Source organism: Hyperoodon ampullatus (assembly GCF_949752795.1).
Source record: "Hyperoodon ampullatus genome assembly, chromosome: 17".
NCBI classification, from domain to species: domain Eukaryota; kingdom Metazoa; phylum Chordata; class Mammalia; order Artiodactyla; family Ziphiidae; genus Hyperoodon; species Hyperoodon ampullatus.
In genome coordinates this window covers 49,925,233-49,943,973 of record NC_136930.1, presented here as the reverse complement: position 1 = coordinate 49,943,973, position 18,741 = coordinate 49,925,233, and the positions used below count along the sequence as shown (strand labels likewise).

The 18,741-nt window shown below is 36.9% G+C and overlaps 1 protein-coding gene across 3 annotated transcripts in view; it reads left to right on the top strand.

Moving 5' to 3' along the window:
* Nucleotides 1-18,435, top strand: part of RSPO2 (R-spondin 2) — a gene marked incomplete at both ends in the record, with an annotated part of 156,388 nt that extends 137,953 nt beyond the window's left edge. For all 3 annotated transcript variants that reach the window (XM_079722409.1, XM_079722408.1, XM_079722407.1), the window contains one exon: nucleotides 18,323-18,435. In XM_079722409.1, the coding sequence (XP_079578535.1) occupies nucleotides 18,323-18,435 (113 nt within the window). The remainder of the gene's footprint in view (nucleotides 1-18,322) is intronic.
* Nucleotides 18,436-18,741: the final 306 nt, after the last annotated feature.

Below are 18,741 nucleotides of genomic sequence, written 5' to 3'. Positions count from 1 at the left end.
ATCTTGGGGTCACACACTATAGTGTTTTTCACTGCTTACTTTACTTCCCAATATAGAAGGCTTCCAGTACTTTACAGTATCATTGCTTGGTTAACACAAACACATCTATCCAAGATTATTGAATTTTATTAAACAGGTAATTAGGTTATTTAAATTTCTTTTTTAATTCAGAAAGCCTTGGTTGGACTATTACATAGACGTTTTCAAGGATTTTAGTGATATTCTGGTAAATTAGTTAGGATATTTTCATAAACTGGAAATAAATTACTTTTTCCATTTTTGAAGTGGAAGACAAGCCTCCATTAACCAAAAATTTGCCATCCAGCATGTTTTCAGGAATGAATTAGATTCAGATAATGAAGATTACTGTTTTGAAAGGAGAGAAATATACTTCAATATACAACAATTATTAAGTATAATGCCAGTGTATTCATTTCTTGAAAAAACGTTGCAGAATATCTTAAGAAACCAAGTAGTTGATTAGCATTTATGATACAGTAACACTTTTGTTTACAGGATGTGTGTGTGTGTGTGTATATATATATCTATATAGATATATCTATATAGATATATATATATACACACACACACACACACACATACCTTTGGTTAACTATGGTTATTTCTGGGAGTTGTTTTTCTATTTTGGGAGCGGATATTTTACAGTGATTTTGTATTTTTTAAAGAAATATTATACTTACTAAAAAGTACATGTAATTTATATTTACTGTTTAAAGAACAATGATAAAATCATCCCTGTACCTTACCATTCAGTTTATAAAGTAGAGAATTATCTCTGACTTCACCAAGATAGCAGAGTAGGAGATCCCCAGCCCCCATCCCTCCACAAAAATCAATAATTAGACAGCTATCCACAAACAAAAACAGCTCTGGGAGAGCTCTGGAATCCACTTGAGAAACTTCAGCAACCTAGTGGAACAAAAAAACCTGAGAATAACCACACAAAAAGAGAAGGAAGAACATTTCCTTTCACCTCCATCATCCTATCCCCCAAGGCTGCATTCTTGGCACCAAGGAAAACTCCCCAGCTGGAAAGAGTTTGCCTCACAGGGAGAGGAAGAGTGAGATGAATGACCAGCTTCCCCAGCCTTTTGGAGTATTACATGAAGGACCCACTTCAGTCACCACCACCAGAGACCAGCAAACCTGAGACATGACCTGTAAAGATGGGTGGGGACAAGGAAGAAGAGCACGGGCTCCAGTGTCAGATACACAGTAAAAGAAGCCACTGCTCCCAGTGACGTGTCCTGCAGATGAAAACAGCAGCTTTCACTACTGAAGAAACCAAAGGCCAGCACAGCCACCACAGATGTCACTGGGTTTTTGCCCCCCGGTATTCATGTTTGCTGACACCAGCCTCCTAAGTCCCTCCCCACTCCCCTGTCCCTCCCACCCCAGCAAAAGCCCAGGATCCTCTGTGGCTGCATGAGTACCAGATGCCAGCCCAGAGCCCCCCCAGCTGACCTTGCTGCTGTGTGTGCTCTCTGGGCTAACCCCTCCAGCTGTGTAGCTGTGCACTGCTTATCTGACCTCCACTGCCATGTGTGCACCTGTGACCAGGTCTTACAGAGTGGAAGATCATGCTGATACCCAAGGCCTCCACAGCTGCATGTGGTCCTGGATCTGGCCCTGTCTTCTGTCACTGGCCTGTACCACTGGGTTCATCTGCAGCTAGCTGCTCCAGCTATATACCACATGCTACCAGCCTGACTCCTGATGCCAGGCTCCACTGCTGTGCACCAGAGACCAGAACCAGAAGCCACGGTAGTACACACTGACAGCCAGCACCCTCACAGCTTCCAGTGCACTGCAGTTGGCCTTAGCCCTTACTGCTTGCCCTGCCTCCCACCGGTGTGTGTGTGTGTGTGTGTGTGTGTGTGTGTGTGTGTGTGTGTGTGTGTGTGTGTTTGCAACTGGCCCCTGCCACTACCCAGCTACCTGCAGCTGGCTTCCTAAGCCTGAGTGTGTGCACACCACTGGCTCCAGCCACTACTGCTGCTTGCCTTGGTGCCTAACGTCTGAACTGGGAGTCACCACTGAGAACCCCAAAAGCCCTTGTGGCCTCTGAAGACATCCTTCCCCCTGCAGCATTCACCAAAGACCATGCAGTTGAGAGGGTGCCTAGTCTTACCGTTCAACATATTACTGGAATTCCTAGCCAGAGCAATTAGGCAAGGAAAAGAAATAAAAGGCATCCAAATTGGAAGGGAAGAAGTAAAATAGGCTGTTTGCTGATGGTATGATCTTGTGCCCAGAAAAAATTTAAAACTCCACCGAAAAATTGTTATACCTTATAAACAAATTTAGTAAAGTTTCAGGATACAAAATCAACACACAAAAAATCAGTTGCATTTCTGTACACTAACAATGACCTACTGGAAAAAAAGAAATAAAATAATCCCATTTATAATAGCATTAAAAGCAGTAAAAAACATTTAGAAATAAATTTAACTGTGGAAGTGAATGTTCTATACAAGATATTAATGAAAGAAATTGAAGAAGACACAAATAAATGGAAAGATAGCCCATGTTCAGAGATTGGAAGAGTTAATATTGTTAAAATGTTCATACTACCCAAAGCCATCTATGGATTCAGAGTAATCTTTATAAAAATTCCAATAGTATCTTTCACAGAAATAGAAAAACAATCCTAATTTTCATATGGAACCACAGAAGATCCCGAATAACCAGAGCAATTCTTGAGAAAGAACAAAGCTGGAGGCATCACACTTCCTGATTTCAAACTATATTACAAAGCTATAGCAATCTGAACAGTATGGTATTGGCATAAGAGCAGACACACAGATCAACGGAACAGAATAGAAAAGTCCAGAAATAAACCCACACGTATCTGGTCAACTAATATTTGACAAGGAAGCCAAGAATACTCAATGGGGAAAGGATAGTCTCTTCAATAAATGGCTTTAGGAAAACTAAATATCCACATGCAAAAGAATGAATTTGAACCCTTATCTTACATCACCAAAAATTAACTGAAAATGGATTAAAGACTGAAATGTAGGACTTGCAATCATAAAATTCCTAGAAGAAAACATAGGGGAAAAGCTCCTTTCAGAAGAGTTGTATTACTTTACACTTAAACCAGACATATATGTAAATACTTTGTTATTTTTTTCATCTACTTCATATTTTAATTTGTTGCACTTAATTTTGAATGTATACATATATAGGTACATACCAATCATAGTTGATAGTATATAAAATTCCCATGGAGTAGCACTTAGGGAAAAAACTCTTTACCCGCACAACATTATGCATTAAGATAACCCTTAATGGGAACTGATCTAATTTCTACCTATAAAATAAAATTTTGCTGGCATTAGGAAATATTTATTATTCAATGGAAAAGCCACAGTATTTCATCAGTGTACTCAACTTACATAATGCGCAATTTGTGGAGTTATGTGGAATGAATTTGGAAAAGGATTTATGCTCAAATATTACTTTTTTTTCCCTTTAACTTTATTTATTTACTTTTTATTATCACAGTTTGGCACAGAGAATACATTTATTCAATTCTTTCCTGCTGGAAAGGCCATTAATTTTTTGGCTTTCTCTTGTAAAGAGACCTAGGAATGACAGTATGAGTAAGGAATTAGGAATCAAGGAGGGTTATTAAACATGTCCGTGGCCTCTGGATTTCCACGCACTCCATAGACAGAGCGATTTACACAGGAATTAGTTTCGATTGCTCAAATCTAATATTACCAGATAAGTCGCTAATACAGTTTTGCCTGGAGAGAATCCCTTATCTTTGCTTTTTAATCTCTTTGATAATGTGAATGAGGCCAGACACATTGTAGCCATAGAAGAAACCATTTCCACCCTCTGTTTGCTTCTCTTCCTCAGCCTTCAATAACCTCAGATTTCCCCATCCTGAAGAACCCCTTGCTCGCCCCTCCTGTCTCTCTCAGAACAGTGCTGTGTAGTGGAGCCTTCACTCTCTCGTCTTCCCTCCCTCAACTCTGACTTACTCCGGCCCGCCTGGTCTCTGCATTCAGCATCACTGGACTCCTGCCTTAAAGGTCACTGATGACATCCTATTGACCAAATCAAATGGCCATTTTCTTTTCTTTTAGTTTTTAAATAATAATTGTATATATTTCATGTGTACAACATGATGATTTGATATACATCTACATGATGATTACTGCAGTTTAGCTAATTAACATGTCTTCTCACGTAGCTACTTTTTGTGTGTTGGATGAGAGCACCCAAAATCTACTCTTAGCAAATTTCCAGTATGTACTACAGTATTAGTAACTATAGTCATCATACTGCCTTTTTACGTTTTAAGTATTTCTTTAATACTTAGAACAAAATGGCATATGACACAAATGTTGCCATTTTGTTTTTGTAACATCTCCCATGCCAACTTCCCCAAAGGATCATGTGTTTAGAACCTCTTTATGATTCAGTCTCATTGGTGTCTTTGTAATGGAAATCCTTAGGATAGGACCTATGACAAAGCAATCTTTATACCAGCTTATAAGCTCTAACAAGTAGTAGTATAGTAAGCCTTCAAAAATCATACCCTATCATGATGAAAATGTTTCCTTGTCATTTGGGTGACATCAGTGATTGATTTATAAATGAGGAAATATTTCTAAAATGGTCCCCTAGACCAATTTGTATTTGAGTTGAGTGGTAGCCATAATAATTAATCATTTATGTCTCCCTCCTTTTCTTTCCTTCCTCTCTCCCTTCTTTCCTCTCACCACAAAACTTCCTCTTGTCCAGATTTTCGGTTGTTTCCATATTTTATTTATAAATACAGGAACTGGAGGAGAGATCTTAGGTCATGCTCTGCTCTTAGTTAATAGGAATCATTTCCCTGTATTTTATGGCTTAAAAACTGGATGCTTAAAGAAACTCTGCTGTTCAGTGCAAAATGTTCTGTCAGAGCCGGAAAAATAGCATTGATTAGTGGTGACTCCAAACCATAAACTTTTACTGTAGCAATTTTGCTACTCTGTTTGAGTTTATAATTTTTAATTTCCCAGATTTTTTTAGTCTTATCTTAAAAGAAACTTGTAATTTGTTGGTCATAATCCTAAAGAATATAATTTTATGCTGTAAGATAAACACACATATATTTACATGAAAGTAAGCTGTTCTCTCAACTAATGTGCCCAGATAGTCTATGGAGGCGGATGTATTTTGGATACACATGCATTTATGAATACACACACACACCCCTCAGAGAAATTGTCTCCAGTAATTTTGAATAGCCTACCTCATTGCTACTGAAACTTTTAGTGACCCAGAATTTAAGTTTAAATAGTCATTAAAATATATCTGCAGTTCTCTTTCAAAAAAAGACTTGATTTAGGTTAGAATCAATTTAGCTTTTAACAATATATTTAGATGGCATTATTTGGTGGAATTTTAAATTTTTCTATAAGAAGACTTGGAAACACATTAATTTAAGGCAGTTTAAAAATATTTATTCCTTCAAAAAAGTATCAAAGTATAAGTATTAATCTTATATTTATCACCCATACATATTTTTTTCTGTTTTGTATTAGAATCAAACTGATTGGAAGCGATTTCCAGAAGTTTCTTAATTCATTCCTTGTTTTCCAACTGAGTTCTAATTAAGCTGTTTTCAGAAAAATGGTTACCTAATTTTTGAAAAATGTTAAAGCAGAAAAGCTTTTCATATCTGTTCTCAGTAACTCGGTCTTTAACTTCCCTAATAGATAAAGAAATTATTATGGTTGTATTGTAGCTTTGTAGCTATAATTTTATGTATTTTTGATTAGCAACATAGTGAAAAGTAGAAAAAGTTCTATTTTAGAAGATAAATTTTCACATATCCTGTGAGCATTGACATCTCTTTTGTTTCTTGGCAAAGCATTCTCTGTAGTCTTTCCTCAAAGTCCTTTTTAAAATAACAATTTTCATGTTGATGCTTTTAGGTCAAGTTTCAGCTCAGGTCCTGGAACCTGCCCTGCTCAGACTGTGAGAGTATGTATTCTATAACATAGTAATAGCTCACTGATATTCTTTTATGTAGTTTTTCTTATCAGATTCCAGGTGATGTCTTTACTGAAATTATAGTAGTTTGGAATGCAAGACTCCTCTTGGATATCTGATTCAGTGATGATTTATTTTAAATAATTTCCATTACATTAAAAACTTTTTATGTTATATGTAAACTTTTCATTTCTCATTTTTCTTTAACACTTAAGTCAAATAAAACTGATTAGAACATAGTGATATAAACATGACCATGAGCAATGCTTGAGAAATACTACAGATACTTATTATGTATGTGGGTGTGTGTGTGTGTGTGTGTATGGATGTTTAGCACTTTCTTTTGATTTCAGTTTATATTATATGTTTAACAGTCTATGTACTTTTTCTGGAGAGTGAAATACAATTTCCAGTTGGGGGGAAGTAAACTCATTTTATTAAACAGTAGGATGTTTGTGGAAAAAATAATTATTAGCTATATTCTGCTCTTTTAATATCTGGTAATCACAAAGATATTAGGATTCAAGAAAACCCAGCAAAGGTTGCAGACTTTTTGAAACCTTAGAGTGGTGATGTCTCTAATAATTATTAGGTGTGTTGAACATGTTATTTAGAGCACCTTGTAAAATATTTTTCCTCTAATTGAAATCCATTGCTACTACTTGGGTGGTTGACAGAGATTCTACAGTGACCAAAACATTTATCTGGTCTTTACTTATAGATGGAGACTATTTATTTTGGCAAATATTTGTTTATTTTCCTTGTTCTGCAAGAATAACAGAAAATATGCCCTTGATCATCTTGGTCTTGTAACAAACCAGTGATGGTCCCAGCCTCCATTTTATGAATTTAGTGGTTCAACCCTTTGACTGAATGACCTATCCACAGGGTTTGTGGGAGTTTATGATTAAAGGGAAGAGTGTAACACTGACTCCTTCTTCCTCTCCTCCCTCTAAGGAGATCACATTTATTATACCACAAAGGTGATGAGAGAAAGTATAGCATAATGGATAAGAGTGTAAGCTTTGGGACGAGACTGCATTCAAATCCTAACTCTACTACTTACTGGCTGTGGCATGTTAGGTCACCTGACCTCTCTGATCTTCTGGTTCTTCTTCAGCAAAGTGGTACCAAAGAGAGTATCTATTAAATAGGAATATTTTTAGTATGAAATGAGTTGACATATGTAAAACACTTAGTGCCTGGCACACAGCTAACAGCAGCATGATGATGATGATGATTTAATAACATGGAGGAAACTCACAGCATCTTTCTGAAAGAAGGAAAAAGACTTGTAATATGCTTCCTTCTTTCTGTGATACAACCAATAATATTTTAATACCTCTGGTATTTGCATCACCTGGTCTAAGGGGTCCTTCTTTTGTTTTTCCAATTTTTGAAGTGCAAGATCTGTATCCTAGTAAGGCAGAAGCTCCAAATTTGATAATAATTTTAATTTTTTTCAACTATAATCTTGTTTTCTTTTTTTTCTGTCCAACTCTTTAGAATTTCTGCAAACCAAGTAGACTGTCTTTCAAAACAGAACCTGTTGAGTGAATTGAGAGATTCTTTAGAGAATCTAGAGTAAAGCAAGTTTGTGGAATATAACCACAGGAGAAATGAATCTGCTGTAACATGAGTGACCTACAACATGAGTGACCTAGCTTGAACAAAAAGATAAGGGACCCTTTCTTCATGTGTACATTCCTCTCAACACAGGCAGCTTGATTTCTGCTGCTTTCTCGGGGCATCACCACAAAGAGAACCTAGGGAAGGGAGTCAAGACACAAAGAGGCTTGCTTCATTTCACAGTTCGGAAGCTACCTGTCAGCTCAGTTGGGAAGGAGGAAGCCATTCATTTTGAAGGGATGCCTAGCACTCCTTTCTTTATCCTGTTCCAAAGTCCTTTCTCTCTCCTGCCCACACCCTTTTCAGCACAGCTTTATGCTGTCGACTTGCATGTATCTTAACTTTGCACTGAATCATGTCTGAAGCTTAGCAAAAAAATTCAGGATTTTCCCTCCTGAAGGTTTCATTCAGGAGTCAGTGTATGGCTAGGAAACCTATATTTAAAAAAAGAAAAAAACTCCCTGGAGGATTGTACTATCTCTGGCCCATAAACTAGCTTTTGGAACCACAGGTCTAAACTTCTTCCAACTCTCAGCTGAAAAAGAAACATCCTGTGTCATCTTCCCTTGAGTTTTACCACGGGCGCACTGTTGATACTGAGTTGCGCTAAATGTGTTGCTTGACCCCAGGAAACTGAGGCTTTGAACGCCTTTAACCCAAGGAATAATTAATATGAGAAATAGAGGTTGTAGGCCAGTCCCACTGGGGAGCTAATATGGCCCAAGAGCACCCTGATGTGCTGGGGGACTGGGTGGGGATCTTGATGCCTCCAGCCTAGTATTTACTGATTAATTTGTTTGTTCAGCAGCCATTTAAATGATTATGAGATCAAAGAAGTTTTGCTGGGCACAAGGGATCCAAAGAGTATAGTGGAAAGAGTACAGGTTTTAGAATCTGCCAGATGTTGGTTTGAATCACTGCCGAGCTATGTGATCCTGAGCTGTTTACTTAACTTCTCTAAACCTATTTCCTCATCGGCAAAGTGAAAATAATGCTTACCTTGCGGGCTGTCATAAGGATTAGAAATAATACACACAAGCCACCTCATCTGGTGCTAGAATTGATTTAGCAGGTACGTGCCAGGTATAGTATCTGAAACCTGACACACATTTTTTTTCTTTATCCTTTACAGCAATGCTGAGGTGGGTACCATTGATATTATTAGTTCAGAAATAAGAAAAGTAAGCCTTAGAAAAAGTAACTGATCCAAGGTCACTAGCTTCTGAGAGGCAGAGCTCTGCTTTGAATCTATGACTGTCTGACCCCCAAACCCATGTTCTTAACCATGTATCCTAGATGCCTGCCTAGTCCAGTGTCATGTGACTCACCCACCCCTCCAGGCTAGACCTGGGAGTGACCTATCCATGGACTGGCCAGGCATCCATGACTCTGCAATTTAACTGAGGGGGAGCAAGGCATGTTGAGTTCTTCTCTTGGGAATATGAAATTAAGGCAAAAGAGACTGACGCCGTTATAAGAGGGAGGTAAGCTGAAAGGTCATGGGTTTATTCAGGACCAGGGCTGCCTTCATAAACTATGTGTAAGCTGGAGTTGAGGGCGGAAGCCAGGTGGAGCCCAGGAAGAGCAAGAGAGTTCGCTTGATGATGGATGACAAAGACCCTATGGTTTTGATTCCTGACCACATTCAGTGTTCGGATCTAGCCCAGACATCTTTGCTCTAACTCACCATAGTAATTGAGATAAATTTGAGTGAATATCTGTAACTTAATTTTTAGGAAGACTCTAGCCAGTACTCTGTGGCACATATTGGCATTACATTGTAGCTATTTGTGATTATTCACAAACTAGTAGCCATGAAATATAAGCACACATAAAATTGCAATAAAAGGTGGTACATTTTTTAGTGAGGGAGGTTCAAAGTGCTACAGGAGCACAGAGGAGGGGATGCAGTTATGGAGGCTGGAACATGCATCCCCTCACGTCACCCTGTGTTGACTGTCCTCATGTAAGGCCTGCCACTTAGGTGAGCCATAGGCTGGACTGATAACCCATGCTCTGACATAGCTACCATGTAGAAACCATTACTTACGTTCTTATTGCTTGTAAGTATGTCTTCAAGTTCCAAATTGTGTTGAATCCAAATTAAATAAATGCTTGCCGTATGATGATAGTCCTAAATTTCATTTCTTGGACTTTTTTTTTTTCATTTAGTTAATGGTTATTGATTGAAGCCCAAGACGAATGGATTAAATCATCTTTTTCAAATGGAATTATCTTAAAAGGTACCTTCCGTTATAGTATGAAGTCAGCTTTGGAGGAACTTGGAATTCTTCTCTGGTTATCCCATCACTCCTAATCAAATGAAATCAGTATCATTTTCTCTGCAAAACCTGATTTTTTTTCTGACTTAATTTAAGAGTGGCAAATGAGCCTGATTGTTTTCTGCAAATTTTATTTATTTTGAATAAATTCAGGGTGCATAGCTGCATGACATTCTAGCAGAACGGTTTGAATGCTTAAATTTTTTGATGATGTTCAATTACATGAGAATGTGTATGAAGCACTTACAGTGCATGGTCCATAGCAGGAATGTCCACCAATCCACTTACCCCACCAAGAAATTTTATAGATTGCATCTTGATAAAAAGTAAGGAAAAGAATAAGCAATGAATTCAATGCAGTGTATATTTATAGAAAGTCTCTAAGTTACAGGTAAGTTGTCACGTATGCCGTATTAACAGTTCATAATGGGTTTTCAGTTATGATGAGGCCATGGATTTTTCTCATAGAACTCTGTCAGAGTAATATTAGCTGTCTTCTAATACTTTTCTGTCTTTCTTGAAAAATAATTCTATTGCTGTGTTCTTTTTTTTTTTTTTTTTTTTTTTTTTTTTTTTTTTTTTGCCTTACGCGGGCCTCTCACTGTTGTGGCCTCTCCCGTTGCGGAGCACAGGCTCCGGACGCGCAGGCCCAGCGGCCATGGCTCACGGGCCCAGCCGCTCCGCGGCATGTGGGATCTTCCCGGACCGGAGCACGAACCCGTGTCCCCTGCATCGGCAGGCGGACTCTCAACCACTGCGCCACCAGGGAAGCCCTATTGCTGTGTTCTTATCCAGGGACTTTTAAAGCTGTAAAATTATATAGGAGAGAAATATTGAGACCTGGTTCCAAGTCCAGCTCTGCTGCTAATTAGCTGTAGGAACTTGGATAGGTCACTTGGGTTTCTCTGTGCCTGGCTTGCTTCATTTCTAAAGCATTTAGCAGAGTTGGACTAGAGCAGAGGGTAGTAATGTCAGGTATACTTGTTGTCTCTCCACCCTCCCCAACATGGTCCACTGCCTGAGGCTGGGAAGCCAATGTGATCAGAAGCCTTGCTCAGGAGTTACCACCTAACAATCAGCTTTTGTACTTGATATTAAATCTTTGTGCACTCCCTGCACCAGAAGATAATGATGATCATTTTTTGATTTACAACTCTATTCTTATAGATAAGAGACCTAAGAGAAAAGGACCTGTTCTTTGCAGGTAGTTTATGTTAACTTTCCCCGTAAGAAAATGGGAACCTGGGTTTGTGAATAATGCTTTTTTCCCCTAACTCACCGTTTGAATAGCAGATTTCATCTTTATTTTCTTTTCTCTTAGCCTCCTTTACCTTCAAACATCTTTTTAATAGAAATGTAATTCCATTTTTCCTCTTGCAGCATTTGGATCTTGCTACCTATTCTGTAGTCCACCACAGAGCTTACCATTGGCTAAAAAGAAAAAAAGACGACTTCAGTTGGGGTTAAAAGAAAGTATTTAAGAAGTTAGAGCCTAAAAGCTCCCCTGTATATATATTTTTAACTAGAGATACTCTTACAGTAAAAGTGAATTACTGCCCCCTTGTGGTAGAGTTATATATTTATTTTTTCACACAAATGAAATTTTGGACAGGATGATTTTAGTTTTCACTACTCTGAAACTCTTTGTCCTTGACAGTGAACCTGAAGTAGTTATGAAAAGAACTTGAGACATTTTTGAAACCACCTCTTTTTGTTTATTCTCACCTATCTTAAACTCCATGGAATCTTGTCTAAACTTATTTTTTTCTTTCCTGTTTGAGGTACCAGATTTCTAAGAACTTAAACAAACCAACTGGAGTGATCAATGTTGTATGGAACAAACCAAGATATTATTTAGGTTACTTTTCTGTAGTCTTTACTGCTTCAAATGGGTTGGTAAGGGCTTGGTAATAGAAGTTGTATCTTAGACCCGAAGAACAATAATTTTCTCCAGAGCTATATACAATGAGGAAATTTTGAAACACCATGTGCAAGAAATCTTAGTGGTGATACACTTAATTCATAAAGGTTCAGGTCATCCTCAGGATTAGCTTTTCTCTTCCATTTTCATCGATTTGAACAATGAAACAAGATTTTTTAAACCAAATGGGACTTCCTTTCAGCAAAATATGCAACAGACCTCATGCCTACTAAAATGTCTTTGAGTAGAGGCCTCGGAATGGAAAGGAAGCCATTTTGTACTCTTCTTTTTGCAACAAAAAATATGGTAAAATTTTACAGATAAAAGAACAGTAACACAGTCAGAATCAGCTTATTGAATTACAGCTTACAAATTAGTATAAATCTGCATGGGTAGTAAGTATTCTGAATTCTGAATGATTTCATGTTTGTATGTTTAGAGAAGCCCATTTTGTCAGTTATTTTTTATTTTGGATGGTTGTCAGTCTCCATCAATAGCCTTGTAAGATGAACAAGCTAACTGGTAAGCTATCTCCAGATTGTGTATAGATTTTGAAAGCACATGCTCTTTTTTTTTTTATAAAGATGAAATGACTAAGTGACCACTTGGAACTTTCAAGTTATGACTTGAAATTTAAGATGTCCAGTAAAGTTTCTTTAGTAGGTGGCTTGTTATTTTTCAACACTATGACATTTATTGGTTTGTCTCTAGATTATTTTTTTCTCAAAGAAAATTTGATCACAGTCATCAAACAACTATTGAACAATTTACCAGTCCTTTAAAAAGACAACGATCTCTCTCTGTGAAATGTTTTTAGTAGAGTGTATTTTTGAAAAACCAGATAGATGTTACTTAAAATGTCAATTACGGAACTCTGTTCTGTAAAGGAGCCAAATAGTTTCATTTGCTTTACTCGTTCTAGCTCACTGTCTCTGACTCTCCAGCTGATGTAAATAAGTAACCATCAGTATGTTGTTCTGAACCATTATGAACAGTGGAAAGATTTTTATCTTGGACTATGTAGAATATAGAGGGGTAGATCCCAGTCATGCTCATCATATTTGCCTACTTGGACACCTTTCTAGGTACAAGAAGCTTTGTGAGCTAACAACCATTCTTAATGTCTAAAATATTTAGGTTAGTAGTTCTTAAACTTTCCTGTGTTAGATGCAATTGTGATTGATCTCTCCACTAAAGAACCTGCTTACCACCACAGTAGGAATGCTTTTGAATTACAGGCTTTTTCTTATACCCATTTATGACAAGTTTTAGGGACAAGTAATAGTAGTAATCTTAGGAATAAATTTAACTGTCACGGCCTTAAAATACAAAATACTTCAATTCATAGCTGAAAAGAAACTTTATTATTTCTGTAATCATAAAAAGAAGAGGCCATAAAAAATTGTAGTCAGACATTTAGGTAATTTACAATTTTTTCCAGAATTATAGTAAACATCTCTATGCAGAAATCTCTGTTCAACTTTAGGTTAATTTCCTAGGATAGATTCCTAAATCTGAGTCAAAAGTTAGGAATATTGTTAATGTTTTTGTATACATTGCCAGATGGCTCTTCAAAAAGGCTGTATCAATTTTATATTCTCATAATGCATCCTGATGCTGTCTTACCATTTTCTCACTAGCTTTTTACATATTTTTACTTTTAAGAATCTTTGCAGAGGCAACTCAACTTAGTTGGAGGTTTTAATTATGAGATTTGATTCTTTAAATATATTTATTAGCTATTTTATTTCCTTTATGAATTGTATTTAGGTCTTTTGTCTATTTTTTGAGCTTTTAAAGTATTTTAGGAATCAGCTGGCATTCTTCCAGAGAATTATCAATCACTCTTAAATAAATAAATCTCTATTGCTACTCACTCATTCTTGGGCAAACTAAAGTTGCTCATAAGAGAAAAAGAAATAACCCAATTACTATTTATTGTCTACATCTCAGTCCTTGTGGCTTTAGATGTGGAAGCAACCTTATGTTTCGCCTCCAGCACATCCTCTGAAGTATGACAAGATTCATTGAGTTAGTAGTTACAGACTCCTTGTCCTCAGTTTTAGCTGCTTTGAAGGATGACTGGAGGTGATTCTCAAGTCTCCATGGTGAATTTCATAAATACAGTGAAGTCTAGGTTTCAAGTCAGCATCACAGACTTACCATTAAAATTTAGTAAAAATTGGTATTCATTTCAGGTGATTAGCCTTGTCATCATAGTTGTGGCTATAACAATGGTAACTATAGTTAATTACATTTGCATGATGTAGCTTACTTTGCTCAGTTTTGTGTGTGTGTATGTGTATGTGTTTGTGTATGTATATATAGAGAGAAGCTTTTATCTTTTTCCACAGTCACAGCTACTGAATTTATTCTTCAATTTTCTTTCATTGTATTTACCATTAGGAAGTCTTTCTCAAAGCACTTAGTAATCATAATGCGAACCCTAGACAGCCTCTGTACCTTACTGATGTACGTACAAGAACCATTGCTCCGATGATAAAAAGACTCTTACCTAAATCTAGTGAGAGGAAAAATCATTTGAAGACCTTCCTTGAATTGGGGAGCTTATGAAAGGATGAGATTCATGTCTGATTGGCAGTGGAGTCAGTATTTTCACAGCTTCATGTAATTTGTAAGTCTGCCTGATATCTTGGTTCAAAATAATCTGTCCTATTCCTGATTCTAAGAGAAGCAATCTACAGCTGGATGTTACAAGTATTTCCATAAGGGACTGTTCACCTTTTCCTGTAGAAGAGTTGATAGGTTATCCTGTTGGACCATTTCCACATGTGTGCAAGTCAATGTCATTATGTTGGTTAGAGTGTGGCTTTGATAGCATCTTTCTAACTTTGTTCATTTTGATAATAATCTTGTCTCGCTAGTGATAGTTTACATATCTTTTCATCCTAGGAACACAACTTTTTCACACGATGCCTCATGACTTTCTAGTGAAAGATAATTGTAGCATCTTCATCCTATAAATGTAGAAACTGAGAGTCACAACCACAATGTATTACCAGACATCTCAGTTATGAGACTGCCTACCTACCAGGTTTCCTTCCTCTCAGAGAGGACCTTTCTCTATTAAACCACATTGTTTTCCTTAAAAACTGTTATATCTGGGCCAGTCATCTTCTTGCATTCATATAACAGTGCTGTAAAGATTTGCTCTGTAGATCAGATTCTGCCTGATCTTGAAGAGATTCTCCCAATAGTAATTTAAGGCCACTGCATTCTTCAAGTACTCAGGACAATGATATGAAGAATTTTTCATTGGAGTTGGACATAGCTGAAGGCTGACAATCTCCTCATAAAACTCAAACCTTTTCTGCTCATCCTGGGCAGTATATTTGCCAAATCTTCTCTTGTGAACTGAGAAGTAAGAAAGTTAAGTCCATGGGTTGAATTACTCTTTGGGTGACTGGCATATTTGCCCTTAAATGCTCAGGGTGAATGTACTTGATAATGTGGAACAATCTGAAAGTACACAAGTCATTCTCTGAGTCTAATTTCGTAGTCACAGATGTAAAGAAGTTAAGTGGAAACAAATTAGCGCACTAGTAGGTCCAATATAACTTATTTTCAAATATATAGATAAGGATAGGGATATATATTTCTGTTAGCCTTAATCTTACCAATTCTTTATATTTGAAAATCTTAGTAGAGTTCAGAAGAAAATGTGTGCAAGACCCTTTTCATACTCTGTTAGGGTTATGTTTTAATATTTTACTACTTTGAGTTGGCTTAAAGTACAAACAACCTACTATGGACCACAAAATATTTTCAGGTAATTTAGAACTATCCATGGTCAAGTCTTGGCTAATCGTCTTAAGCCTTTGGTATTTGCAAATATATCCTACGTGAGAAGTGGGGCTGACCAAAAACAAAACCAAGCAGTGAACAAATAGCACAGAGATGTCATTTAAAAGAGACATCTGAGGAAAAATTTTAGGGTTTTAATAAGGTCTCCCAAAACATCTCTAGTTAGAACAAGTACCATAAAACTTATCGCCAATGGGAAAATCATATAATCTATAAAGTAAGTTTTCAGAAGTATTTCTGAGTTTTTTGTCCCAATATGAACTGCTTTATGCAAATATTGAGGAACTTCTATTACACAATGTTCTATCAGCCAGCAAACACAAAAACTACTTGATATTGGCAATTACATCAGAATAATATATTGATATTAGGTAAATGACATGAAATTAACCTTCTTTGAAAATGAGAGTTTGCAGTCACTTAGCATAGATTTGCCATTAGCGAAGGAGTATACATCTAACATTCAACTACATAATTTATACAAAGAATTGAAATGGTGATTGGGAAAGATTTTCTTTAAATTATATTGAGTATATTTTTATCTTAACAAAACACATTTTAAAATCTAGGAATGTTTGCATTATTTTTTCATTTAATTTTATTTTGTTTCTAAAAGAAACTACAGCCTTTAAATAAATGAAACACAAACTGAATTTTTACATGGTAGTCAGCAATGATTTTTTTTAACTAAGGATTTTTTGGTTGTTTTTTGAGAGAAAATATAGAACTAAGAAAACCTTCCTCATAAAACTTTATAAGTGAAACTTCTTTTTATATATGCTATTTTATGTTAAGTATTTCATCTCTCTGTCCTTATTAGGTGTGTCTCATCATTAGAAACAGTGTTACTAAATAGTTGTAACTTTACAGTTTCTTTGACTAATGATGCCTTGGACTAAAGTTTCATTGGATAGGATTAACTACGTTTTAAGTTGGCAAAATGCCATTATAACATAATGCCAGAATTTAATGAGAACCAGAAGTTAACTTCAAGGACCTTCATAATTTAATATGAGGCATGCTTATATTCTTATTATTTTACTGTAGTGTCCTATTAAAAATAAGTTATTCTTTTTTATCTTTGTTCTTGTGATAAAAAGTTGAACTCAGCAAAGTTTTACTTATTGAATCTAGGGTCTTACGAGTAAGACTTTTCCATCCTCAAACAAGACAGACCCTTTCCAATCAGAAAGAGCAGAAATGAGAACCATCTCCCTTACTTAAAAATCTCATGGCCTCCTTTAATCTCCTGTGACTCTGGTTTCCTGTGGCTCATATCTATCTTCCTAACCTGTGGTATATTTCTTTTCCATGTCTTATATCAGCCACTTCTCCATTGCCTGGATTGAAAAGCTGACCAGCTATATCCCTGTAATGAAAGGACCTTGGGAATATTGAGTTTCTTATGTGTGGGAAGGATGGAGAGCATGGATTAGAACGGAATGTTCTATTTGTGGTACTGATGACTGTGGTGTCTAATAGCTATACCTCACAGGAAGAGAAAGCTTAAGTTTTGTGAACTACATGATAAAATTGGAAGTAGGGACAGGTAGAGGAGGAAGAAGAGCTGACGGGAGGATTCTTTCTAGTCTGTGAGGAAGAACCTTCCTGTCTTGAAGGTGTATAGCACCAAACTTCTAATGCAGATGAACTTTCAAGCTCTTTTCTGTTCTAAAAATCCCATGATTCCTATGTGCTTAGAACTCAAAGGACCTAAAGCAAATGCCTATATTCCTGATTCTTTTTTCTCACAGTCCTACATAGACATACTTGCAAAGAAATGCTGAGACTTTATAAAGACTGGAAACCATACCACAAGATGGAAAAAGTAAAATACAGCAGAGGCAAAGGGAAAACTGCATCCCAAAACTCCTGATGGAGGAAAACCTCAACTATTTAGCTGTGGTCTGTGCTTCCTAGTGGCTAAGGCAAAGAGGGAAATAGGATAACAGGGTGTGATTTTCTGGTAGTAAAACACACACCTATCAGCTCTTCAGAAATAAGCAAGCATTTTTCTTGCTCTCAATAAGACCAACTTGCCTAGAAGATTTGTATAAGAAGCCATAAACCACATAAAAATGATGTCCTCATGAATTTTTATAGAAAGTAAAGTATTCTACATATGTCATTTCATTTATTGGCCTTTGGAGAACACTGAGGGAATAATGTTAAAAGCTAGACGTTTTCTTCTCCCGTGGGGGTAGGGAGAGGGGCGTTTGAAACTTCTGGTATATTTACTGTAGATAGATGCTTATTTTCTTTTGACCCACTGACATATGGAGCAGTAGAAAGATGTAAAGATGTCTAGTAAAGGGTAGCATTGTTAAAAGGAGGAGGGGATAAATGGAATTTTTGTGGCAGAATGATATTTGCAAGACTGATCAGGCCGCTGGGAGGTTTTTAAATATGCCAGTTCCCTGTAACAGGAAGATCAGTCTCTGTTTGAGACAGCATATCCAATTTAGTAAATTATTATTATTCCGTCAAAATTAATGTGAACAATTTTCTCTTTGAGGCTGCTTTTTCCATAGGTGATGTTTTCCAGATGGGCTTTGTATAAAACTCTTAATGTTTTGTGTTTTCTTTCCTAGAGAAAGAGCCTTTTCTGACATGTCTTCATTTCTTTCTCTTCTCCCTGTTGTAGGGAAGAGAGCGCCAAAGGCAAAGGAGAGAAAGAACAAGAAGAAGAAGAAGCTGATAGAAAGAGCCCAGGAGCAACACAGCGTCTTCCTAGCTACAGACAGAGCTAACCAGTAAAATAAAAGACACAGGGTGGTGTTTTTTTGTTTTGTTTTGTTTTTTTGGTTGGGGGTTGTTTTTGCAAAAGTGCACAAAGCTACTCTCCACTCCCGGACACTGGTGGGTTGCATTTGCGCTGCTCGGACCAGTACCTGTTCCCAGTAACATTGTGAGAGGAGGAGCCACGAGCGTGGTCTCTGTGTTATTTATGCTTTGATTTGCATCTGGAGACTGTGAAGGCGGGAGCTTGCGACCTGCATCAGTGGCAGCAGGAATAAGTAAGTGTACAGCGTGTGACTCAGCTCCCCAGAGAGAGCCACCCCT